Below are 27390 nucleotides of genomic sequence, written 5' to 3' on the forward strand. Positions count from 1 at the left end.
ATTTATCTATCTATCTATCTATTATCTATCTATCTGTCTGTCTGTCTGTCTGTCTGTCTGTCTGTCTGTCTGTCTGTCTGTCTGTCTGTCTGTCTGTCTGTCTGTCTATCTATCTATCTATCTATCTATCTATCTATCTATCTATCTATCTATCTATCTATCTATCTATCTATCTATCTATCTATCTATCTATCTATCTATCTATCTATCTATCTATCTATCTAATGAAGAACTGTCAGGAATGAATAAGTCTCCCTCCTTTGATTCATTCAGTTGTCAAATAAAGATGTTGTGTTGATGCTGTGGGTTCAAGTGAGAAAACTAAGCTGAGAACAGTTTCCTGCACGACTCTGACTCTCAGGCTGTGCAGCAAACCCCGATCTGATTGGCTGAGAAGAACTCCAGCTCCGAGTAAAGCAAAGGATGCCAGAGAGCTCCGGCAGTGATGGACTGGATGCAGGCGGGGGACGACGGCGAGACGGAACGCACATGATGATGATACTTTAGGGTTCAGGGGCGCGTGGAAACTTTGGAAAACACTATTTCGCTTATTTGGGCGCATCTTGTTGCAAGTTGTAAGTGTGATGTTTTGGCTGCGTGTTGTAAAATCCCTTTCACAACCACCGACACATCCTCTCAGGAGTGATGGGTTCTAAGTTGACCAGACAGAGAAGTCTTGATTTTGACAGCAAATTGTCAAAGAGGAGACGCCAGAGAAATGATATTCCCGCGGAGAGCGAGAGAAGTGGCGTCAAGTCCGGCGGAGACTTCATGTTCACCTCCTTGATGCTGAAGTCCGACAAGCTGCCGGGGATGCTGCGGAAAACCAACCACAGCCCATACGTGAGACGGGTGGCGTGGGTCCGGGACATCCAGAGGCTCCTCCGGGACCAGAAGACGGAGCAGGCAGCAGAAGTGCTCAAAGTGCTCCGAAAGGTAAAGGACTGACATTATTTATCATTCTGACATTAGGTAGGTAGGTAGTTACTTTATTAATCCCCAAGGGGACATTTGTTCGCTACAGCAGCATTTAGAGATACATACAGTGTGAATTATGACTTTCCACTGTTCCTCTGAAGGATGGTTTAATGGACGCTGTAAGGCAAGTTTGTTTACAAAAAGTTTTCTTTATTCATGAGTTAAAGTGCATTTAGTCATATGGCTGTAGATTGTTGTATTTAAACTCGTGTGAAACTAGTCTGCACATGCTTGAACTACAGGTGTCTGTGAAATGCAACAGTTCAGTAGTTTTATCCTTATTAAAGATGACTTCACTGAATGAGGCAGTGATATCATGATCACACTCCCATCAGTAACCCACCAGTGCTGGTGTGTTGATGATTTTCCCAAAAGTTAAATTCTTTTAATCATCTACTTTTTACAACTTCTTCTAAATGTTAGCCAGTCAGAGGACATGCTGACACAGCGAGTGTGCTAGAGACACTGCAGCCTCCGCTGCCGCCTTTCTTTAATATTCCTGAGCACAAAGCAGCACTTACAAGGAGTTGGATTCTTCCTCTGGTAAATTCTGTTTAAATCAACCGCCTATCATGTTCTAGAGATCCAGTCAGCTCCAAACACACAGCGATGACTGCATCACTGTGGATGTTGGGCCCTGTAGCAAAGAGACTTGCTGTAATGAATCCATGTTGCTTTAATGCTGTAATGCAGCAAACTTTAGGGTCGAGAATGACGTTTTTTTTAAACTAACGGTTACGGTTTAAGTAAATAGCTTAAATGAATGGAAAGCTGTATGTGTAGGAGGTTTGAATTATACATAAGAAAGAATATGAAATATCCAAATCCCCTCATGAAGGAGCACTTTATCCATACTCAATGGATGCTCTAATGCGGTATTGTTAAATAGTGCTATTCTGTCCCTGTTGCACAGTATTGTGCCAACACCTCTTTTTCACAGCTTCATAGCCACAAACTATAGGTAAGGTCTTATCTTTTACTCATTCCTGTGTCACACCTTCCCTGGTTTAATCCTTACTTTGTGAGGATTTATCCAAACTAGAGAAATGAGAAGAAAAAAGAAGTATTTATTCGAGCTCAGCTTGAGCTTCCCGCTGCCTTCTGGTAGCAGCGCATTGATCAAAGGAGAACAGCTCTGAAGTTCAGACAAAAGCAGTTTTGATCAAGAGGGCCCGCTGTCATGAAAACTCCTGCCCATCTGTACGCTGCTGTACAATAAATTAGACAGATGTGTGCAGATTAAAGTGGGAAACAATGCTGATGGGAAGCTCTGAAAAAAAATAAAGAAAAGGGAGGAGGAGGTGTGTGTGTATGGGGGGAGGGGGTCCCTCTGCTTGACACTGAAACCAGTAACTGAGCACAGGATAGGTGCGGGGTGAATTTTATCTTCATTGTAACTCGTGACTCGTGCTTCCTCTAAGTGTCTATGTTTATTAAAGCAGTCAGTCAGTCTTGTCTTATATTTTAATAAAAAATGATTTTAAAGATCAACATGTAGATCTGTTAGTCGTGAACAGAGGCATCTCTCTCCATTTAAACTGCTCACGAAGCACGAATCCTCTCCATCGCTCAGTGAGGTGAAGCCGGAGCACTGCTACGTCGTCGGGCTGAAGCCAAGCGTCTGACTAATAATACTTCAAGAAAACTGGCAGCAGATCTCCTGTTGTTGTTCTTCAGCAGTAAAGCAGCTTTTCCTCCTCATGGATGGATTTGGAGATATCACCTTGAGATGGGGGCTGCTGGAACATGTTTCTTTCATATGGAGGAAGTCATTACAAAAAGGAGCCAGTGACACCGGCCCCCCCGCTGTATCTGCCCACATCTGCCTTCTGGGCCATTAAGTTAATTAGTTTGGGATCTTCTAGATATTCATTAGTAAACAAAGAATCAGCAAATACTCATATCAATTACACTCTACAACATGAACACTGAGTTACTGACGCGCAGCACTAATTAAAGTGCTCTCTGTTGTACATGAAGACCTTTTTGAAGTTTAAGATCAGCTCTCACGACACATCATTATTTGTTTATTTCATTCAACTTCAAATACCTCCATAAGAAAATGCAGATTATGGTTGTTATCCATCTAATAATATACATTTAGGTTAGAAATAATAGGTTAGAATAAGGGTTAATGATTGACTCCAATCCAGCTGAGAAGCTTTTAAAGAAACACATCTGTGCACTAAATATAAAGCTACAACCAGCTGCTGCTTAGATTAGCTTAGTTTAGCTTAGCATAAAGCCTGAAGATGGGGAAACATGTATAACTCAATGTCCTATCTAGCACACTAATCAACATGTGTTATAAATATGATGGTTTACAGAGGTTTTTTCTTTGTGTAACTTCCTGCTGGACAACAGGACCCAGAAATGCATTTTTGTACAGTTTGAACATGGTTTTATTAGGAAGCTTTAAAATGCTTGTAGGTGGATCTTGTGGACTAAGGAGAGAGCAGTTTCCTCCTGTTCTCAGTCTGGATGCTACAATAAGCTAATGACTGCTGGCTTCATTTCAGGAGCATGTTTTCAGTGTCAAATGTTCCACAGTTCAACCCACAATATTAATAATGGTATAAATAATAATATATTAAATAAACAGAGTTGGGAACATATTTTTCAGATTCCCATTATGTTCTATATGGAGCTGTGGAATGGGACCTTCGAAACATTCGAATGACCCCCTTCAGTATTTCTGCTGCAAACATGAGAGTGGTATTGATCTTCTCACCTGACCCTCATTAAGGAAAGCAAATATGTATTTCCTGAAGTGTTCGACTTTTAAATACGATGGGCTTCACTTGCATGTGGTCTGTAGTTGCAGCATAAATATGATAAAAAAATCATAATAATGTGATGCAGCTCAGCGTCCATTTAAAACTCAAAGAGTGGATACTGGAGATTCATTTTGTAGAAAGTGAATAATATGTCAATAAAAAAACTGATTGGATGAAAGTTGAATTTTTTTTTTAATTGTGTGACAGATTTACACAAACACTTGTAAAAATATTATTATGAATATGAGTAAAATGTCCTTTCAAGACAGAATACTCCCACTGTACATGTTAGATTATATAAATTGAAACTATTTTCTCATACTATAAGGCATATTGACCTCATCCAAGATAACCCTGACTCAGCGTTGTTGCTACTGATTCTGCATTTGTGTCTTTGAAACTTCACTTTATCATGTGACAGCCATTCGGTTTTGATTTTACACCTCAGGTTTTGATGTGATTACATGAAGGGTCACAACGTGTTGTGAGTCCACTAATGAACAATTAACTCCTCAGTCATCCACGGAAAAAACAAGTGTGTAAGCAGCACTGTTAGAAGGACTCTCACCTGACAGCCGGGACATGTTTCCTCCACTGAAGCACAAAACTGTGGGACTGGATTTGTCGCACTCTGCAATATATTTAATTGGATTCTAATGAACTGCCCGTGTGGGATGATGCTCTGCGGTTCAGAGCTCATCGACTTATTCAGACTTTTTTTTTTGTGACGAGGCAGACGTCAGATTCAATACGCAGCTTTCATATGGACGTTTGAGGTGGGATCTGAAGGCGTGTACACAGGTATCCTGTCGGTGACAAATCGCAGAATATTTCAAGCTTTTTATGATTAGGAATCAGTCAAATTAATCCAATGGGATCAGATCTTTTTTGTGTATTTAAAACATGTGGTTCGTTTCGGCTGTGAATCCCTCACAAAGCTGCACAAAAATCATATCTGATACTGCAGCCGTGCTACGTGGTGAACACACATCATCATCATAATAAGATAATCCTTACAAATCCTCCATGCTTCCACTTTTGGACACACGTGGTACCGTCAGTGTGCACTTAATGAGGTTTATTGAAGGGAGAGCTGGTCTGCAGGATCGCCCGGCGTCAGGGAATCTCACAGATCTCTGCTGTAATAAATCAACTCAAAAGCTGGAGGAGGAGAAAAATGCTGATGGGAGTTTTCCTCTTTGCTTCCACTGTGCCCCAAAGTGTTTGGGATGTCAGCGCATATAGAGCTTGTTTTACACACTTAAACCCCCAGCCTGCCAGTTGAAAAGCTTTTCAGCTCATATGGAGGCTGACCATGTTTATTCCTCAGCTCCACAGCTTCTAGTCGTGCTAAACATAAAACACTGTCGTCGCTGTAAACAAGGGATGAGGGTCCAGTGACGTGTGTTTTTCTGTTCTTTAAATGCAGAAAAATCAGTCATGTCGATAATGAAACGGTATGTTTAAGGAAAGAAACTCTTCTTTTAAGCTGAATTAAGAAAAAAAAATAGTTTTACAGCTAAAAAGAAGAATTTCCTTTGACTGTCTTTCCTCTTCGTTCACACCTTTCATCTTCTCTTCATTTGGTTTCATATGCTCAGTTTTGTGTCTTGCCTGATGTTTGTTGTTGCTTTTTTTAATCTAGTTTGTCGTGCATGTGTGACAGTGTCTTCTGTGAAAAGGAAGTCGATGCCACATGCTGGTGGGGCCATTTGATGTGTCTGAAAACATTACGTCTCAAACACGGAGGTTAATGACACGTCAGCACTCCAAGCATTACCTGCAGACGCAGCTTCCGTATATTTACAATGTCACCGCAAATAGAAATATTCTGAGGATGGTATAAATATCATCCGCCCCCGGGGATGTGTCCCGGTTCCTGTTTTTTATTAAACTGTTGTGCACATCACGCAATCTTTTTACATTGGGAACTTTGAAGATCGAAGGACGAGAGGTGAAGTGCATTTAAGTGGAATATAAAAGCATTTTCCTCTGATGGTTCAGAGTTGTGTTTTGTGGAAATGATAGAAAGTCCTGTGGGAACTGATAAAACTAAAACCTGCAAACAAGAAAAGAAAAACCAGAAGAAGTGTCACGAAAAGAAAAAAAACACACACACACACACACCACTTTCATCTTAACTTCCTTAAACTTTCCTCCCACCGCCTCTCACTCACACACACACAGACACATTACATTACAGTATAGACACTATATCTCTACTGTATATATGCTCACAGAGACACCACCTCCACCCCCCCACCCCTAATCAACTGTGCTGGGTGTTAACACAGCTCTGATTGCAAACCCTGATCAGGTCACAGCGTGATAAGAGGGCAAAATGAAAGAGGATAATGAACAAATCTTATAAATGCTTACAATCTATTTTTATTAAACTATCCATGAAATGTCAGCTGAATATTAAAAGTGTGGTTCAGACGTGACTGTTTTAATCAAATGATTTTCTGACTTTCTACAACGCCCGTTAGATTTTAGCAAGAGTTAACTTTCATCTCTTTTTTTATTCCCTCAGGATTTGGGACTTCAGGGAACGTCGCTCAATGACATTTTGTACAAGAACGCAGCTTTTCTCAACCTGGTGGACCCCGTTTCTCATGAGCTGCTGCTCGGCCTGGCCCGGGACCTGCAGTGCCCAAAGAGGGTATGAATCCAGCATGACCCAGTTTTCCTTCAACCGTTACATTCATTCATGGGAGTTACTAAAAAGCAGCTCTGTGTTTAAAACATTACAGACTTCCCGTTAATAAACAGGACAAGCATGACAATTCAAACAGAGGCAAGCTGCAACACGTCTGCATTTATTAGCCATGCTTAAGTGCCTGTGTCATATTTGTTGTCATGCTACTGTCAGTTTGCTCTGTACAAAGAAGTCCGAAGCTCGTTGGAGACGAGAGTGATAATTTAGGTGATTAAATATGAGAGGTTATAGGGATGAACGGGAGGACCGAGGGGAGGCAGTGGGTCAGCGTCCGACTGCAGCAGCACCATGTGGTCTGGCATCCTTGCTGCTCTGGTGCTCTTCTTGCATTAGTGAGAAATGGGAACCAGCTGTGCCTCAGGACCTGCAGGTATATTAGATCATCTGCTCGGGTGGCTTCGCACTAGAGAGCACGGGCAGGTGCCCAGTAGCCACCTCACAGAGGTCAACAGAGCCGCCGGCCACAGTCGGAGCGTTGGCTCCAGCAGTGAGGGCCCTTTGAGGCTGGTGGCCACTGGGTGCTGCCAATTGTGTTGTGTATCGCTCACTGTTTATAAGGCCTGTATGAAAATTATTAGACGGAAAAGGGTTCCAAAAATGAATTTTTCTTTCCATGACTGACTTTCCATTGTTTTCATCCTAAATGTGTAGAATATTTCAGCCTTCCTTTGCAATATAATTGACAGTTAATCAAAAGGAAAACTTCCTTTTGTGCCGTGGGTCCAAGAGCTGCACTGTCATATGCAGATGACAATAATCCTCCCTGAATCAGGGTTTTATTAATGTGTACATTGGTGCTGCTCACCAAAGGTTAAATTAAAATACAGTATCCCTCTGCTTGATTGACAGGTAAAAGCTATTGTTAGGCCACTGGATTTAAATTATCAAGGTTTTTTTTGATACTTGGAAAAGGTTTGATCATAACAGTAAAATCTGTAAACACTGAACTCAGCAGTATAAGATTCACGATTTAGATGTTTCATCATTAACACAAACTTTTCAATTATGCAAATGAATTCAAGTCAGATTTATGTTGTCATAAAAACAAGGACTGGTCCTTTAAGACATAAATCATTCTTTGTCCAGACTAGTTGTCAGCTCATTCACTTGCAGCACGGCATACAAATCAGATCATGTTAAAATTCAGAGTACATTTCAACCTTAGGTATGAGGGCGACGGCACTATAGGAGCTACTGGAGTGGATCCAGCAGCCATTACACTTATTTAAAGTCAGCTGCTCTCTCTTTTGGGAAAAAGATGGGTTGCCTTAAAATAAAGTCACTGCGGTCTAGGTTTTACTTACTGAGTCCAGATAATATTCACCTGTAAAAAACTCTAATCTAATCTCTGTTTGCCTTGGCGAGGAAAGCCCAGGAGGAAGGGAAGGAAAGTGAGGAGCTGGCAGCAACGTTCTCCTGACTGGCTGGCGACCCGTGTCAGATGTGACGAGGATGTAGAGAGGCAGTGTGCTGGATTCAGGGACCAGCAGCTGCTTCTGTGGCCACTATTTTCCAGCACACTGAGATTTACTTAGATTATATATTCAAGGCCATATCGTGGGCTAATACATGAATCATTTGTGAGTGTTTTGAGCCCTGGATCATCAGTTTGAGACAGTTTATCCAATCAATGCTTTGTTTTGATGCACTCAGACTTGTGATTAATGTCTAACAGTACTGATAGACTTACAGCACTGCACAGTTAGAGACTGTGTTGATTACTCCAGACTGCACGTTTTCTAAGAATACTCTCACATTGTAAATCAGTATGCGCTGCTGTGACGTTGTGCTCAGTCATCCGAGCAGCTGAAACAGCAGCGCTGAATGTTGTGAAGCATGAAGCATGTTTGTTTGTTGCCCAAGAAAAGAAGTGGCAGTGGGAATGGTTAATCGCCTTAAGGTAAATTGCCCCTGTCTTTTTTCTCTCTCACCACATTGCCTCTTTCTTGTTGTCGTGTTGTGCCATTAATTAGATTTAGCCCGCTCAGCGCAGCCCATTCCATTTAGGCAGAGAGGGAAAAGAAAGCAAAGAGGTGGAGGAGAGACGTGGAGGATGAAGGCAAAAAAGGGAAACTGATTTAATGATTCCATGTAGAAAATGTTTGAAATAGGAGAAGAAAGAAATGGTCAACATGTGAAAAACAGTTCATCTGTAGTTATTTTTGCAGGAATAAAGAAATGGAGGTCAAACAACCAGCCTTTATAATTGACTTTTACTTGGCAGGTATCTGACAGACCTCTATCATCTGGTAAATATACTGTTTGTTGTTGTTTTTTATCACAGTGACTCAAACGTGTGATAGTTCAATTGCATTTGTTCAAGAACAGCTCCTGCTTGTTTTTGATTGGTCACATGAACTAGATTTGTTTTATTTTGCCCATCATCGGCCCACTGTGTGTGTCGCAGGAGACTGACTCGCCCAAGTCTACCAATAGGATATGCCGCCAGCTGATTTATCACCTGACCCCTCACTCCAAGTGGACGAGACAGAGCGTGCCCAGGAGGAAGTCCCAGGCCTGGTGAGTTTGTCCTTCCTGCTGCCGCCCGACACCGTGCCGTCACTCTTCAGATCCTAAACACATCTTCACCGTCAGCATCACGCAACTCAATCCTCCACAGCCTCTCTGAAATAAAGGAAGTTTGGGGAAAGTCCTGTGCCTGTTCTGGGAAGATGTTACTCCACTTGATCATGTTCCAAGTCCCGCTCCTTTCAGCTACTGTTGAGCTTTCTGTCTCACACAGCAAATATCCCGTTTAGAAAAACAGTGGCAGTTTTGGTACTCAAACCTTGTTGTGATATTTGATATAATGAGTCCTTGACCAAAGCAGGCCTCTCGCTTCTCGCCATAAATCATCAATTGTACAGTAGTTGTGAATGACAGTTGCTATGGCAGATTTGATCAATTATAGCTGGTAAATCAAGATGACTGTCTCTCACTGACTTTTTTATGTTTCCAGTGAATCTGTTTTAAAATGAGAGCATCATAAAATTGTTTTAAATATGCAGTTGATGGCTGCAACAGTACATGACATCATGCTGAAGGTCTCGGTAATAAACTGCATTGTTCTCATAGTGCAGCTTAAAGCTAGTTAGTCCTCACATCATACTGTGATGATGACCACTTTATCAGGGTTGCATTAACCAGGTGGACTTGCATTAGCACGCTGTTTAATTCCATAACCAACCAATCTATTTCTCACATGTCAACCAAACAGAGCCAAATTCAGCCACGCCTCCATTTGTTGATTAGTGAAATAAATCAGGCAGCGCAAACGCATCTCCCACTTATCATTTTATTCCACGTCTTCAAGGTCTTGTTTTCTGGCCTAGACCTATTTTCCAAATACAATTTTTTTTTTCAGCTATTAATTAATCATTCTGGCATGAGAACGAGCCTCTTTTTTTCTTGTTTAGTTAAACTATGAGTTGATTGAAATTTTAAAAAGTTTGGTAGAAAAGAAACAAATATACAAAAAATATTATAGTATTACAGACATAAATGTCTTTATAAGATTGAACCTCAAATTAAACCATTAACAGTTTAGGAAGTAATTAAAATTAGCTCCATTGAGACCAACTGGAAAAATGTTGCTCTCACATTTATTAATTAGTAACGAAAACCACATATACTTTAAAGTAACATTATGTAACTTCGGTTGAGCTGCAACCGCACCTTATGTGGCCACAAGTGGTAATCACACAAAAATAGTAGTTACTGGAAATAATAGGTGGATTAGAAGAATATCTTCTTATTGATATCAAAACAGTACAAAAAAAAACAACTGGAAATGTGTAAAATATGGGACCTTGAAGGCAAAATAATTGCCATGTTGTATGAGGAGCCTATTTTACCTTTTATTTATATTGCTGTTGTTTTAAATATGTATAATTTGAATTGAGGATATTTTTCCTCATAATTCTGTGTTTTTCTACAGTAAAAAAAAAAATCACATTTGTTACGATAACACTGTGTTCTTACCAGGATGTGTCCATTTTCACACTTTTCTCTCAGGCAAAGCTTGTTTCCCTCCTGATACTACTGTGACGAAATCCGCCTCACACCAGCTCAAGCTCTACCCATGACAAGTGTGATTTATTTGTAGAAAGTTTAACAACCTAGAGTGGCATTTCCTCCATCATCCCTCAGCATTAATGTCTACGACCAAACTGTCTCCAATAATGATTTGGAGACTCCTGAAACAAGAAACTAATAAGAAAATCAGATAATGTGGATGACTGAGGCCGATTTGATGCGCTGCCACCAAAACTGCAGGCCACCAGAGGTCGGATGCTGATTATTCATGCCTGAGCAAAATATCGAGAAAGCAACCAAAAGACAGTAATTATAGTAACTGTAGAAAATCTGCGTGAACGAAGAAGAACGCTCTCCAAGTCAAGTTGAGTAACAGGTACGTTTGAGGAAGCATTAAAAAAAACATCTAATGATAATCATGAGGCTCTCTCCCCAAGCAATTAACCCAGATTGAAAGATTTTTTTGACAGCTCAAGTTAACTTCCCGCCTCAGTCTCTTGGCTGCAATGTTTCGAAATAACGCTCAACACAACAACAAGGCAGACTCTCCCAGTGTGCTCATTAGAGCTCTGTCTCTCTCCCAGCTTCCACTGCAAACATCCACACAACAGCACTTTCCTGTGGAACTCAAAGCACATGGTTTCTTTATCCTGCCAAAGAACGGCGCTCCATTAAACGTGCAGAAAACATGAATGCCTTTGGATTAGATTAAGCATCAGGTGCCAGTTTACATGGTTTTAAATGCGTATCTGTCTCCTCCTCCTCTTTTCTGCTCTCCTTTTTCTTTCTGTCCTGAACCCCTAAATTCCTCCTATTTTAAAATCCCATCCTCCTTTTGATACTCTTCCTCTCCTTTTTTTTCCGGTGGGATTTTTCTCTCCTTCTTGTGAGAGTCCATTTTGTTCAACAGTTGCCACACAGAGCAGTTCTGCAGTTTGAGCCGAGGCTCCGGAGAAACGCTGTGTCAGACGAAGAGGAAGAGAGGGGAGGCAAAATCACTGCAAGGTTGCTGATTAGAATTCATGTATTTCCCTCTTTCCTCCTGCCTCGCTTCCAATCAATCATGAATTTGATCTTTTCATATTTAGGAGTGAAAAAGCATTTGCTATTATATAACCTATATTACATTCTTCTTATTTTGTCCCTGAATATTACATATGACACATACATATACTGTATATCTCTGATATTGAGAAGTCTGTAAATGAAATGTGTTGTAGCCTCCTCTCCACGGCTCATATTGGATTGTTTTCATGAAATATGTTCAAGTAGTTGCAAATGTTCCAGAAATAACACATAAATCATTATTCAAACTTTATTACTGGAGCCTGGTTTGCTTCTATAACTCTGTAAGTGGAAAGCAGGTGTGTCACGCTAAACATATTATCAAGGCAATTTCATTTTTCTCTGCAGCTGCACGTGCCAGCTCTCTGAGAAGTACAGTATTGCAGAGTACCTGGAGGAGTTCCTAATGTTATTGTAATTGGTATTGAATTTTAGATTAATCAAGCTCATATTTTTATTACACTAAAATTGCCCTTCGAGCACATTTTGAAGAGATTGGATTGTGATTGCAGATGCTGTTTCATTACTTGTCTTTACTGCAAGGCAATAATTGATGTGGTGCTCTTACAGCAGCTATTAGAGACATTTCCAGTACATTCAAAGAAATTCTTGTACTTCAAGAACATCACTTTGTCTTTTATTCGGGGTGAAGCTTTCCAGAGTGAAAACACTCCCAAGTGTTGAAAGAAGTATGTGCATCTGGAATTTGTTGCTGTGTTTGTGTCAGCATTGAATATATTGTACAGCAGGATTTTGTTAAACGTTAATCTTCAGTCTTGCTGGTCGAGCCGACTAATGATGAGTGTGAAAGGAGTCGTGGATGCTCGCATACAGCTGTTTTGAGCAGCTGTGAGTGTTGATAGTCTGTCTGAGTCCTGATGTTTGACCCAGACCTCACGCTGCTCACACTAATGTGCCTTTTCCTCCCACAGATCACACTGAGGGCTTTTTCATCACTTTTATTTAAGTTCATATGAAGCTTAGTAGGTATTGAACTGAGGGCTACTGAAGTAGCAACAAACAGCACATTACGTGCTCATGTTCACATCTCAGAAAGTACAAGTACTGTGCACTTATACTGAAGAATCAATCAGCATTTGAGAGTTTAGTACTTAAAAATAACAAACACTTGCTGCATGTTCAAGCGCAGCTGCTTTTTCTATCGATAACAACAGAGTAATGTTTAACATCTGAAAACATCATATTTAATGTTGCACAATCCAAACATTATGAAATACTACGAATGAAACACGCATCATGTTCTTACTTTTTACTCAGTAAAGCGTTGCCTGTCTATGGCCTCAACCACGACACCACTATGCGTACAAATGTGTGTCTTTTTCCTTTATCACCAGCGTGAGAATGTCACGATGTCACTTCTTAATCACACCCTGGCGATAATTAGCCACTGAAAAGCTGTCTTGACTGCAACTACATTATGTTGAGCAGTGAATTTTTTTTTATGTCTCTTTATTAGTCTGAATGCTCATAACCACTTTTTCAACTTCATTTCACCGACTGTATTTCCAGCCCGATTTCCTTGATGGCTTTTCACTAATCACCAGAGAAGTTCTCTCTGGGATTCTCTCTAACCAGTTTCTCCCCGCTCTGCTCAGCCTAATTTGCTCTAATCTTTAAAGAAATCCCTTCTTCCTCCCTTCCTTGCTGCTATTTTGAGCCATTCTCCCTTATATGATCCTTCCAAGGCCACAGCAACATTTTCAAGGAAGTATACCTCTCACCTTTGCACTTCTCTATTATACCTGCTGCTGTTTACACTGATGCAATTTAAAATCTCTCAGAAAATCGTTCTACTTTTTTGTTTTTGCTGCCCAGGAAGTTCAAGTTTGATAAGAGAAGAGGTTGGTTTTTTTTATCATGTAGGACAGATTTTTAATCATGTGTAGCTCTGTGGATGGCAGGGTCAGGCCTGTTGGTCCACACCATGTCATGGTACCCAGACAGTGTATCCCACTGACTATGATGATCTCCTAACTTTACCTCCAGAGCTATAATAAACTGTTGGAATGCCCATGGATGGATGGATGGATGGATGGATGGATGGATGGATGGATGGATGGATGGATGGATGGATGGATGGATGGATGGATGGATGGATGGATGGATGGATGGATGGCTGGCTGGATGGATGGATGGATGGATGGATGGCTGGCTGGATGGATGGATGGATGGATGGATGGATGGATGGATGGATGGATGGATGGATGGATGGATGGATGGATGGATGGATGGATGGATGGATGGATGGATGGATGGATAGATGATGAATGGATGGATGGATGGATGGATGGATGGATGGATGGATGGATGGATGGATGGATGGATGGATGGATGGATGGATGGATGGATGATGAATGGATGATGGATGGATGGATGGATGATGATGGATGATGGATGGATGGATGGATGGATGGATGGATGGATGGATGATGAATGGATGATGGATGGATGGATGGATGGATGATGAATGGATGGATGGATGGATGGATGGATGGATGGATGGATGGATGGATGGATGGATGGATGGATGGATGGATGGATGGATGGATGGATGGATGGATGGATGGATGATGGATGGATGGATGGATGGATGGATGGATGGATGGATGGATGGATGGATGGATGGATGGATGGATGATGAATGGATGGATGAATGGATGGATGGATGATGGATGGATGATGGATAGATGATGAATGGATGGATGATGGATGGATGGATGGATGGATGGATGGATGGATGGATGGATGGATGGATGGATGGATGATGGATGATGGATGGATGGATGGATGGATGGATGGATGGATGGATGGATGATGAATGGATGGATGATGAATGGATGATGGATGGATGGATGGATGGATGGATGGATGGATGGATGGATGGATGGATGGATGGATGGATGGATGGATGGATGGATGGATGGATGATGGATGGATGGATGGATGGATGGATGGAAGATAGATGATGAATGATGATGGATGGATGGATGGATGGATGGATGGATGGATGGATGGATGGATGGATGGATGGATGGATGGATGGATGGATGGATGGATGGATGGATGGATGGATGGATGGATGATGGATGGATGATGGATAGATGATGAATGGATGGATGATGGATGGATGGATGAATGGATGGATGATGGATAGATAGATGATGAATGGATGGATGGATGGATGGATGGATGGATGGATGGATGGATGGATGGATGGATGGATGGATGGATGGATGGATGGATGGATGGATGGACAATGGATGGATGGATGGATGATGGATGGATGATGGATAGATGATGAATGGATGGATGATGGATGGATGATGGATGATGGATGGATGATGGATGGATGGATGGATGGATGGATGGATGGATGGATGGATGGATGGATGGATGGATGGATGGATGGATGGATGGATGATTTTTCAGCAAGGTGGTTGCTGGATGGTAAAATGAGAACAGTGTGAAACTAGTAAAGAAACTTGTGTGCGCTTTAGACTTCTTCACGCTGAGTGTAAGAGAACTGATCAACTGGTCAAAATTAGAATTTGTTGAATAGTTTGTTTATGACTAAACACTAAAACCTATAATCTGATTACAGCTGCTGTCTGTCACACTGCTGCTGTCTAATCAAATGAACTAAATAATTCTTCCCTCACGTATTTACTGTACATGTGTAATGTATCTGTAAACTGAGCTTTAATACATGTATGACCTATTTTTTCTGGACCTCCTTGAGGTGAGGACTGGCAGGCTCTGGCAGCATGACCTCTGACTGATTTAGAGGGTCGACTCCTCGGGCGGGGGCAAAAATCGGACAGTAAAAACTATGAATTTGTGTTTTTGATCACACAATCATAGATTTTTAAAAGGTTTTATTGTTTCTGGTCATATTCCCATTCAGAGATGGAGTATACCACTTGACTGAGTGTTGCATTCAGTCAGCTCAATCAGCTTTCTGTTTGACCTCCACTTTTAATAGAGCCTTAAAGATCCAGCCGCCATCCTCCTCCATGAATAATTGAGGACTTCCCGCGGTACAGACTGAGATCGTGCGGGATGAGGGGGAGGGAGGAAGACAGTCCGGTATCCATCGCTCCAATCTTCAGGACCATAATGAAATAATTAGAATGATTTAACGTGTTTATCAGTAAACTCAGGATTGGAGGCGTTTATAATTTAACAGAAATGAAAAAACGTGATATATGCCATGTTAAATAAGACATTTTCCAGAGTTCCTTTGTTTTTATGGAGGGATTGAGCCTCTCTTAACCTCTCATTGATTGGATTTAACTGTAAATCTGAGATAAAGCTGCCGCTGCTTGCATGCACAAGAAATAAAGGATTGTGGTGTTTTCTGATAATCTGTGGGTCTCGTTCCTTTAAGGCTGATACAGATCACTCCCCACCATCAACCCCTCGCTCTGTGTTTGGAGCCCTGCATTTTAATGCCAGTTTCATAACTGTGCCTTGACATAGTAAAGCAGACACAGGCGCACTCCTCCATGATACACAGTTATGTAATACAAACTGCTTTCTGTCTGTTCTGTCGCAGGATTCTTTTCTCTTAAGCATCCAGTGTGTCACATCAAATCAAGTCATGGGTGAATTTATAGCACACCCGAGTTTTGCATTTTACATGCCACGCAGCTGCATTATGGTACATTCTGTACCAGGAGGTTTTATCATCCTCAGCACACAAGCGAGAATATGCTTTTCTATTGGGTTGGAAGTCACATATCATTAGAAGACATCCATGTCACATTGGTGTTGGGCTGTTTGGGTTCTTTTTGGTGTAAACTGAAAATAGCAGTGAGATTCTTTACAAGAAATCAGGACATTTTCTTTCCTCTTTCCTTTGAATTGTACAGTTTATCATGTGTTCCCTCTTTCTTTGCTGTCCTTCTCCTTTTTGTTCGTTGTAGTTCGTTGCATTGAGAAGAAATATCACTCCCGTTTCAGCTGTTTGTCATGTTTTCCCCATTCATGTGCAAAGAGCCCATGAGAGTTGTATGATGGAGTAGCTTATAGCTGTGGAAGGTTTACTGCACTTCACAGACGCTTCAGTTCTTTTTGTTTTTGTGCTAATTAAAACTCCACCTTCAGACCTGTTCAAAAGTCTGACAGGAACTGGTGGCGCTGCATCTTTAAGGATTTGACTGAGCTGTTGAGTTAGTTGGATCATTTTAGGAATTTGACCCCTTCTTTTCGATGATTTTGGCTTTTGTAAGATCGGCTTTTTAAAGGTACATCTGCTGTCAGTTCAAACGACACTTCCCCAAACTTTGAATTCAACGTTTCCCAGAAATGAGTGACTGATCTGAGATGTCAAAACGCTGCACAGCCCGCCGCTGCTCCATTGACAACGTACAGTGGAAGCAGCTTTAATCAGCCCATCCACTAAATGTTTCACTGAATTTTAATCCAAATCCAAATGAGCTTTGAGGCTATTTTTTCCTCCCCAGAAAATGCCATTATCCCATGAAACTGGAAGACAGTGGCTGCTGGATGCAATCACCACTTTCATGTTTCCTAGTACATTTTCTGCAGAACCATACTATCAGTATGACATTTGCATAGTTTAGGAAATGGCAAATTTAGCTACATTTCTTTTGCTGTAAAGGATTATCATTAACGCGGCTAAATGCCTCAAGGCATGAGAGAGACATATTTTATGCTAAAACTGAGTTAAGTTAAACAAACCAGTGGAGGAAATGTTGAACACTGTAGCCTGCAGCCACAGGCCAGATAAACCAGAAGCACAGAAATAAAGAAGCAGTTCTGCACCAGCTCCCTTTTCTAAGGTGAGTTTGTACATTGGACCCTCGCAGGCTCTCCCACGGCTGAGCCAGACTACTGTGCATGTATTATACAGATGCCTGGAGGCAAAACAGCTCAGATCGATCTGAGGAATAAACAAGTCAAGACCGAAGCGTTGATGAAGTAGACATTGATCTGAACCTCCCACGGGTCTGTGGAACGGTTTCCACATCCAATGTTTCTCAAGTGCTTTTATATCATTCCCCTGGAATGAGTCAAGTTTTTCTCTGCATGCTCAGCAGGAAATAAATTAGAATTTGTATTACAGAGAGTTTGTCCTCCCAGCTGAGATGCTATGAGATATTATCTCGTATCTTATTATCTCTCTGCTGAAGTTGGTTAGATCTTTGCAATTTGTACAAATGAGCTTCAGTTTTCAACTGGGCCAGAAAGAAAAATCCTTCATACCGTATTTTCTGAGAGAGTCACTGGTACACGTTGTAATAAGTGAAATTTATGAAGGGGTTATGAGTTATGAGTATGTTTAGTAATGTTTCAAAGTTCCGTAGCCTAATAATATCATCCTTTTGGGGGTTCCCAGGCCAGCAAAGCCTCTAATATTTAACCTTGTTAAATCATTTTGTCTTTTTGTCTTTAAAACACAGAGAGCAGCAACTTGCTTTGAGAAATGCACCTGTTTGCTCTCTTGCAAACAAAAATTTTAAAGATTGATACCACTCTCATGTAAACTAATATTAAGCTGCACAATCCTAAGTTATCTTAGTTTAGTTTAGTTTAGTTTAGTTTATTGTAGCTTATCTTATCTTAGCTTAGTTCATCTTAGCGGAAAGACTGGAGAAAGCCGAGCAGCAAGCCTGGCTCTGTCTAAAGATACGTAGAGATATAGATGATAGATAGATAGATAGATAGATAGATAGATAGATAGATAGATAGATAGATAGATAGATAGATAGATAGATAGATAGATAGATAGATAGATAGATAGATAGATAGATAGATAGATAGATAGATGGATGGATGGATGGATGGATGGATGGATGGATGGATGGATGGATGGATGGATGGATGGATGGATGGATGGATGGATGGATGGATGGATGGATGGATGGATGGATGGATGGATGGATGGATGGATGGAGGGAGGGAGGGAGGGAGGGAGGGAGGGACGGACGGACGGACGGACGGACGGACGGACGGACGGACGGACGGACGGACGGACGGACAGACAGACAGACAGACAGACAGACAGACAGACAGACAGACAGACAGACAGACAGACAGACAGACAGACAGACAGACAGACAGACAGATAGATAGATAGATAGATAGATAGATAGATAGATAGATAGATAGATTTTCAAGGGGAAACCTTTTCCCTACAACAGCATGGAAACTTAGAGGGTAAAAGCAATAAAAATGACATAAAGATAACAAAATCCACCTACCAGCACCTCTATAACTTAATAATGAACTCATTATATCTTGTTTGATCAATCTGAAAAAAAGTCAAGTTTAAAACCTACAAGTGTAATTTTACAGTGGCGTTAATGTTTGTGGGACTGTTTCTGGCTGCTGTTTGTTTGAAGGTAACAATAAGACTTCTTTTTTTTTGTCTTTAGACAGAGTCAACTCTTTCCTCCTGTTTCTAGTCTTCAAGCTAAGCTAACCTTTACTGTTAACATACATGAGGGGGGTATTAATTGTCGCATATCACTCCCAAGAGAAGTATTTCAAAAAATTAGATGTTAGATCTACTGTAATAAGCATTTTTATTTGATTTGTACAGGTGAATAGTGATACTGGTTACAATAGCAAAAAGCTTTATAAAGTGTCTCCTATGAGAAAATGAGGGAGTTAAATTAACAGTTAATACATTAAAATATATGGGTTTTTAAGTCATTCTTATAACCCATTGTTATATGAAAGCCCTGAGCATGAGATAAATGATATAACCTGTAACTGTCTCTTGATGTATTACTGATTCATGAGAGTAAATGAAGGGGAATATGTACTCTGTGTGGGGAAGACAGATTACAAGTTTCTGCTGCCTTTTCCTTTTAACTCTCACCCCGGTACAGAATATTACGGGCTTGTAAGATTGTCCTTGTAAAATTGTCACTGTATTTTGTTTTAGGAGAATGTACACGTTCTACCCTTTCAGCCTTCTTTTCTTTTTTTTTTTAAACATTCATCCATGCAGCCCTCCGTCTTCTTTCAGGTTCAGAGTGTTTGGTTGCATTCGAGCGGAAATTGATTAGCAGAATGGTGAAGCTGGGAAGCTGCAGACTAATGATGAGCACTTAACTTCTGTAACATCAGGAGAGACAGCTAGACAGAGAGGAGACTAACCTGATACTGAGTGGCACCGAACATGGGCCAGAAAATGAGTGTGAACACAGAAATCAATGGATCTGCCACAAGCTTTAATGGATACGCTTTAATGTTGTCTAGGGATCTACGGCACAAAATGTCACATATATGGTAAATATTGGAGAAATAGTTGCAGTTCAAACAGCCGCAGTTATATTTGGAAATTAAAGCTGCAAATTCCACATGTTAAAACACATTATGTGTATAAAATGTGTACTCAGTAACTACAGGCAGTGGATCTCTGTGTCAGCAGTCACAGACTGTGTGATAGATCAAGGCTCTGTGGATTTTTAAACAGTATTAAGTAAATCCAGTGCAGTTTAAAGTCAGATTGAATCACTGTTGCACTCAAACCACACACTCTCTAAAATGTTTCGTTAAAAGACACAATCTCCAGTTTTGTTCTGACCTTTTCTGGGAGTTCGATCTCTCTGCCTGCACTCGATTTCAACATCACAAATCCCAGATGTTTTATTTCCTTCCTCTGGGGTTTACATAACTATAGAACAGCAAGGACCCTTGTTCAGTGCGTAAAAGTTAGCAACATCCTAAAGGAAAACTGGCTATGAAAAGCAATTAGACAGTCTGCCTGAACCCACAATTAAGCATCCAATAGTTTGACACATGAGACTCAACTCTTATTAGATTGTTGCACGGTTGTATCAGTTGCTCCTGAGGATGTCAATAGATGGATTTCCCTCAGTTATTTGTTTTAAATGAGTCTCGGAGCAGGCGACGCTCCTGCTCACATTATGTTTATGCGGGTAGACTATGCTTTGAAGTTGTTTTTGTCTGAGCTGGTCCAAAAGGATATGCACCACTGCCTACAAGCATGGCAGCCACATCAGAGGGAGCGAGATGAGACATTTTGTTGTTTATGTTGTTATCGTTTCATGCTGATGGACTGTAGTGCACACTGTGGCTTTAGAAATGCTAGCTGTGCCCCTGGGCCCGCGGCCAGCTCACCAGCCTGTGGGTGGGACTGTGCCCACCGAGCTCGGAGGCAGCACATTTGGAAGGAAATCTGAAGTCGTCTTTTACTCTGTCTCATTAAAAGCACATTAGAGCCCTCCCCACCTCCCCCCGCACCTCCCACTCACCCACAGTACCTATCCTGCCTGTCTCATGGATCAGCTCTTCCTACATAAACATAGGCACACATGAGAGGGACGGACTCGAGCAGAGGCAGGGAAACCCTGCGATAAACAAGCCAGAGCGAACAAAAGTCTGTTTCACTACAGTAAAGCCGAAGCTGCACAGTGATGCAGTAAAGCTTCTGGAGTCACAGGAGGGTTGGAGAAGATGCAGTCGACTCTCCTGCTATTTTAAGAATCGATCAGTAACTTTTGAGAGCTGAAACTATCAGTCAAGATGTCTTTTAGTCAAATTAAAAGAAATCAAAGTAATATCAATTTACAACCCAGTGTCACACCAAAGCCTGTAACACACCCGTCAGTCCACTAGAGGGTACCGTGTCATCGTCACGTTCTGCCTCATCTTGTCGTGAAAAACATAGGTCCCTTAAACAAAAGTAAAAAAAAGGTTTGGATTTAAGAAAAGATCCCAGTTTGGGTTCAAATAAGTCATTTTACAAAAGTAACATTATGTATGTCAAATAAGTTACCTTAACATACATTAAACGAAACTAAAGAATGATTTGTTTTATTTAAATGCTTTTTAGTATGTGAATAATTATAGAATTACGCAGTAATTCAGAAGAAAAAGATGAAGTAATATTTCTGTTTTTCCATGCTGTGAATCACCATCATCACCTTATATTTATATTGCAGCTTCCTCAGGTCAAGAGTCATTTGATTTGATGATTGATCAAGTAATAGAAAAATAGTAGAATTAATATGAAAGTAAATGTTAGTTTCAGCTTTACAATACTGAGCCAAAAAAACACAAGAGATTTTCCAATGAAAACTGATCCTGTTTTTGTAATCTCTTAACAACCGTTAGAGGTTTGGGTGGCCGCCTGAGAGTTTTAATGAAATAACATTTGAAGTAAGTCATTCACAGGAGAGAAATGAAAGCATGAATATATTTGCTTCAGCAGATCACATGTAGAACAAGCGAAACAGAGAGGTTGCACAAGAAAAAGAAAAGAGGCCAAGAACAGAAAGAGCGAGAAAGTGAGAGGCAGTGAGCAGGAGTGAGGATATGAGGGAGGGAGAGATGAATTATAGCCTCCTCCTGGAATCAATAATCTTGCGAATCACAGCCCCGGTGTGCTACAGATCCTTTTCTTTCCCTTAACCGAGCAGAGAAGGTGACAGATGTAAAGAGCCTGCCGATTTATGAGGCTCCCAGACAGACCAGGGAGCAGAGAGAGATGTAGGGATAATCCTCGCTGTGCCGGAGGAGGCAAACAGGGCTGAGACAGAGCGGAGAAACCTTAGGCCAATTCAACACAGCATTTTTCTCCTGTTTTTGAAAACAACTCCCCCACGCTTTGTCCTCATTGTCATTTGTTTGGCACATGTCTTCCCTCTCTGACTTCTTCCAAGTACCAATGCAAAAGCAAAGAAGTGCACTGCACTGCAGCAGCTCTGTGTTAACGCTGTGCTGTCCCAACATGCATGTCACTGCCTTAGAGCTCTCATGCATATTTAACCATATTCTGATGTAGAGCTGCAGATTTCGCAGTGCGAGCAAAGGCAGTGAGGAATGCCATGATTCAAGCTGACAGGTGGATTGTTAAAGTAGTACTTCACCTTAAGAGGAATGCAACTCACACCTGTTGTCTAAAGTCATTTGGACTGAAATAGATGATGCTCTACGGCCTTTACCCTTTTTGTTTCTCATCTATACAGACCGTTCATCCATCATCTACCCTTTAATCCTCCTGTCTGTCCTGCACGATATCTCAAAAGACATTTATCAAATACTGACAAAACTTAAAGAAAAAGTTCTAGGAAATACACTTTCCCTCTTTTGCCGTCTCACTCCGAGTTCAAAGAGAGGACTTCTACAGGTCTGAATTGTGTACATGCTAAAGATATAGCTACTATCCGGCTGACTTAGCAGTAAGCCTGGAAACAAGGGAAAACAGTGAGCCTGTCTCTACAAAGGTAAGACAATCTGCCCACCAGTGCCTCTATAGCCCAAGTGAACCACGACAACTCGTCTCTGTCCACATTCTTACGAAACCTGCTGCAGAAGAGAGGGATGCATCTTCATGCTCCTTTTTGCACACGATGCTGACAGGCTGAAATATCTCCTTTTTTTTTTTTTAAATGCACTCAGCTCAGCTCAAGTAGCTTATCAACCCGTCACTCACAATACTTTAAACACTGACCTGATTTTTTTACAAATCCAACTGAAAAAAATGCATCTTTCTACTGAATTTCAAAATAACACGTCTCCCAGTGGTGAAACTACGATCCAGCTCAAACCTGGGTGACACCTTTGTTTCTAATTGGCCCGGACAGAAGGGCACAATGTTTACGTTTGCTTCTTTCACTCTGTGTTTGAATCATAAATGTACTTATTCATTGCCTTTGATGGACCTTTTTTTTTTTTTTTTTTACTTTGGGCTGGGTTAGAGATGACTGTACAGGTTCCACAGATGACACTCAGACCGACACACATCTAAATGCAAATTCTCTTCTTCATATTATTGATTGCTTATCTCTCTCCACGGGTGGACACTTTGTTTTTTGTGCACTTTGCTGTTCCCTGGTAATTGTGGGACAGTGCGGGACCTTTATAGAGCCTCTTCCATCCATAAACTCTGAATCATTAAGTAAAGGTTGTTTGTCTTGGATAACTAACTGACAATGCTGAAGATATAACCAACCTGCAGCACGTAAACAAAACAATAAATTATGTTCTTTGTTATCTTTCGAACAGTCTGAAGACCACCCTGAAGAAGAAACTGACAGGTGACGTCGTCAACCTGTCAGGAATCCCGTTGTCCGGCCGGGACGTCCACCGCGTGTCCTTCTACCTTCAGAGCAGCAGTGACGCGGTGTCCGCGGTGGACCTGAGCTTCACCGAGCTGCAGGATGACAGCTTGCGGCTGCTGCTGCCCTTCCTCAGCTGCCTGCCAAAACTGACCATACTGGCTGTCAACGGCAACCGTCTGACAGTGGCCATCCTGAAAGACCTGAGGGACACGGTGAAGGATCCCAAGAAGTTCCCGTGCCTCGCCTGGATCGACCTGGGCAACAACGTGGATATCTTCACCGTCCCACAGCCGCTACTCGTGGCCCTGCGGCGGCGCTTTGGTTTACGCAGCAGCCTCCCCACCATTTATGAGTACAGTGAGGCGCAGGCATTCAGTAGCTACAACCCAAACATGGAGACCTCTGTGGAGGAGCCCAGCCTGTACGAGGAGGGAGATGTGGAGGAAGATGATAGAGAGGAGGAGGAGGACAGGCTGGAGCTTCGAGCCTGGGGCTTTGGAGAAGAAAAAGTGTCAAAAAATGTGCCGCTCCACTTCTGTGGGAGGTGATCGCCCAGAGCTGCTTTCTTTTCATCCAGCAGCCTCTTATATCCCTCGGTATCACCTCGCCCTGAGTCTAGCCTCCTGTGTTGGCCACTGCCAGGGTGGTACAAGATCTTCATAGTGACACACACGTTTCTGAAAATAACTTTCAAATAAGTAGCTGTGTTGTGTCCCTCTGGATGCTTTGACTACTGAAACTTAATGTGATGCAGACAGCTCTGTAGTTGTAAGAGTATATTTGTGGATTAATCTAAACCTCATTTATCCAGGGGAAAATAAACTGAATAGGCCTTCTGTCTTCCAGTGGTTCTGAAGTTGTGTGCTTTTCCACCCAGACGCTTCCTATTTTCTGTCACGGTCCACTGGTGCAGCTGGGGATAAAGTGTCTTGCACAAGGACACCTCAGTGGTGGCTGTTGAGGAAACTGGGAGCGTTTCTGATTCACATTCCCCCGAGCACATTTATCCAGCTGGTTTGGCCTCTTTGATTCTCTCCTGCTGCCCCACTTCTGTGAAAAGTCTGAGTTATTCAAAGTAGCTAAATATCCTGCGCAAGAAATTGATGGGTTTAATTTAAACTGATGTTTTTGCTATGATATATGTGTTTTTAGCAGTTAGATTATGGCTCTGTTCACAAGCATCCTGGATGATTTTATCACAAGTGGACAGCTTTAAGTGCAGATATGAAGGCACTCAAGATGCATTGAGTTCTGATTCCTTAGACCACATTCGAAGGTTTGTTGCACATATTGGTAGCAGTGTGTTCGCCAATGTGAACTGATGAACTTTGAGCTGTCCTCTTGTGATTAATGCCCGGCGTGAACAGGGCTTGTGTTCACATTAAACATGCCTCCAGCTTTTCCAGCTGTCACACAGCATTTATTCAGGAATGGTATTAAACAAATGGTCATCTTTGTTAAGCCAATAAAGCAAATGAAATCCATATTCATTTACATTTACAGCTTCAGTAAGTGTTCATATACTGATCATATACATCCTGTTGCACACATGCAGACATGCAGGCAGCACTCAGTGTTTGTGTGAGCTGCTGAAGAACTGATTACTGCCCCTATCAGGCCTCGTCACAGATGGCGAGCAGTCGATCCTTGTTTTTTCTCAGCAAATAGGACTGGCCCCAGATACTTTCGTCCAATGGTGGTCTGTGAATGCTCCTATTTTTGAATCAGACCACATGCAACGAGAAAGGTGGAAAATGAAACGGCTGCCAACAACTCTGCTTTCTTCCGTCTCTTCTGTGGTGCTGCAGCACACACAAGTCTTTGTTGTGGCATGAACACATTACAGCAGTTTCTTCTTTGCAAGTGTTTTTTATATATGTAGATGTCATTCTTTTGAGCTGGTTTTAATAAATGGGCATGACTGTTAATTGGAGAGCAGCATCAGATCCCACAGACAGAGCATGTTTACAACCACATTCATTTTCCTTTTGGGGGGAATTAAAGATAAGAATGTCTGCAGCTCCACAACAACAATCCACATTTTTCCTGCCTCCAGACATTAATGTGGTCTATTCTCCTTCCATAGTATTATTATTCAGGAAGATGTGTTTCTTTGTGTTTACAGGGATATTAATGAACACGATGTCTTTGTGTGTGTGTGTGTGTGTGTCTATGAGAAGGTAATTAGACATGCAGAGTAAATTATACCTTTGATCGTAGAAATGAAATATTTACTCGTTTGCACTTTAAGGACGACTCCGTCCCTGAATACACTAGCATTGGTTTTTTCATCTGTTGTTGACATAAAAACAGGCTACGGAGTCACTCATCCTAAAATAAATGTTGTATCATAACTTTTTGATTTGATTGATTAAATCATCAACCTTCATTCAAATCACTGATGATAAAATCACTTGTAAATTTACTAAATTTTAATTATTTTCTCTTGAAATCATCAATCGTTTTTAAGGTGAAAGTGATATTTGCCTGCTGTTGTTTCGAAAATAAACAGAATTTGAATAGCAGTCCTTTTGTGGACTTCTTGTGTTTGGCAAGTGAAAATTAAAGTAAGAAATCCATTAGCTCATGGTACAAAACACTAACAGTGACACTGAAGTAGCACAGTGGTGGACAGCAGATAGATATTAGTTTGATTGATCCCAATTATGTCTTTTGATTGCCACTAATTCTTCTAATCTAAACCAAAGGTGCCAGCAGCCGTGAATGCATGGTGGGTACATTTTTACTCTTTTTAACACCAATTCTTGAAAATAAAATTGTGGCAGCAGTGGATCCTGTCTACATTTTTGTCTGCGTCCACTCACTGATGTTATGATGCAGGCTAATAATAGTTTTATGGTCCAAGTCAGGATCCCCATCTGTCCCTCTGTTCATATCTTTCCCTCATGTTCCTGTCTCTCCGCTGTTTGTTCCGGTCTGTGTGTTCTGTGTTCTGTGTTCTGGTCTGTCTGGAGGGTGTGGACTCATCCACTGCCGGCCTCCAGTCATCTCCCACTACCACACCTCAATCAGCTGGTTCTCATTCCAGTAATCACCCCATGGCAGTATATAAACCGGTCCTGCACTCCACCTGCGTCAGTCAGTCCCATCAGACCACCTGGTACCACGCTGCAGGTTTCAGTAGTTCGGTTACGCATTCCTGCAATCTCGGTTCTTGCTGCCTGATGCCCTGCGGTACATACCTGCTGTCCTGCGTCGGTCCACGGAGATCACCAGGTGACCAGCCCCCTTGCTCAGCGTCTCCGCCTGAATCCAAGCTGCTCCGGGTGTGGAGCGCGGAGACACGCCCACCAGCCGGTTTGAACCCACCTGCCTCAGCTTCGGTGAGAATTACGGGGACACTCTCACCAGTCTGCACAGGTCTCAGGGACCTTCTCCGCCTCCGGACTCTGCCAGAGTTCCTGCCCCGAGCCGGAGATTTTCCAACACAAATCAGAAGTTAAAAGTAACCTACCGGTGAGTACGACTAAATCTAATTCTGCCAGTACCATGGCTTTAAGCTGCTAAATGTTCCACTGTGTTCACCAGCCAATTGCTCACTTTTTTTCTATGTTTGGTTGGTTTAAGGAACTTTTCTGCAGTCAGAGCTGTTGAAGGCCGGAAAACCAAAATGTTGATCTGAAACTCAACGCCCTGTAAAGCTGATGGGAGCCAGAGAGGAAGGTAAGTTGGTTGCTTGGAGTGACCTCTTTCACATTATGTAGTTACTTGC

At 41.7% G+C, this 27390-nt stretch overlaps 2 protein-coding genes across 2 annotated transcripts in view; one reads left to right on the forward strand and one right to left on the reverse strand.

Annotated features, from left to right (window-relative positions):
• cabp1b (calcium binding protein 1b) overlaps positions 1–18674 on the reverse strand; it is a 64500-nt gene extending 45826 nt beyond the window's left edge. Inside the window, exon 1 of the mRNA XM_069724452.1 lies at positions 18556–18674. The gene's annotated coding sequence lies outside the window, so the exon portion shown is untranslated. The remainder of the gene's footprint in view (positions 1–18555) is intronic.
• On the forward strand, positions 451–26841 carry lrrc75bb (leucine rich repeat containing 75Bb). Its single transcript, XM_069724453.1, has 4 exons — positions 451–936; positions 6289–6417; positions 8882–8994; positions 23602–26841. Exons 1-4 carry the CDS (start codon positions 646–648, stop codon positions 24203–24205), a joined length of 1137 nt encoding a protein of 378 aa, XP_069580554.1. The 5' UTR covers positions 451–645; the 3' UTR covers positions 24206–26841.
• Positions 26842–27390: the final 549 nt, after the last annotated feature.

This window comes from Brachyistius frenatus, unplaced genomic scaffold, assembly GCF_029030835.1.
Source record: "Brachyistius frenatus isolate BFR_SWC_R1_liver_20210118 unplaced genomic scaffold, ASM2903083v1 Contig_377, whole genome shotgun sequence".
NCBI lineage: Eukaryota > Metazoa > Chordata > Actinopteri > Embiotocidae > Brachyistius > Brachyistius frenatus.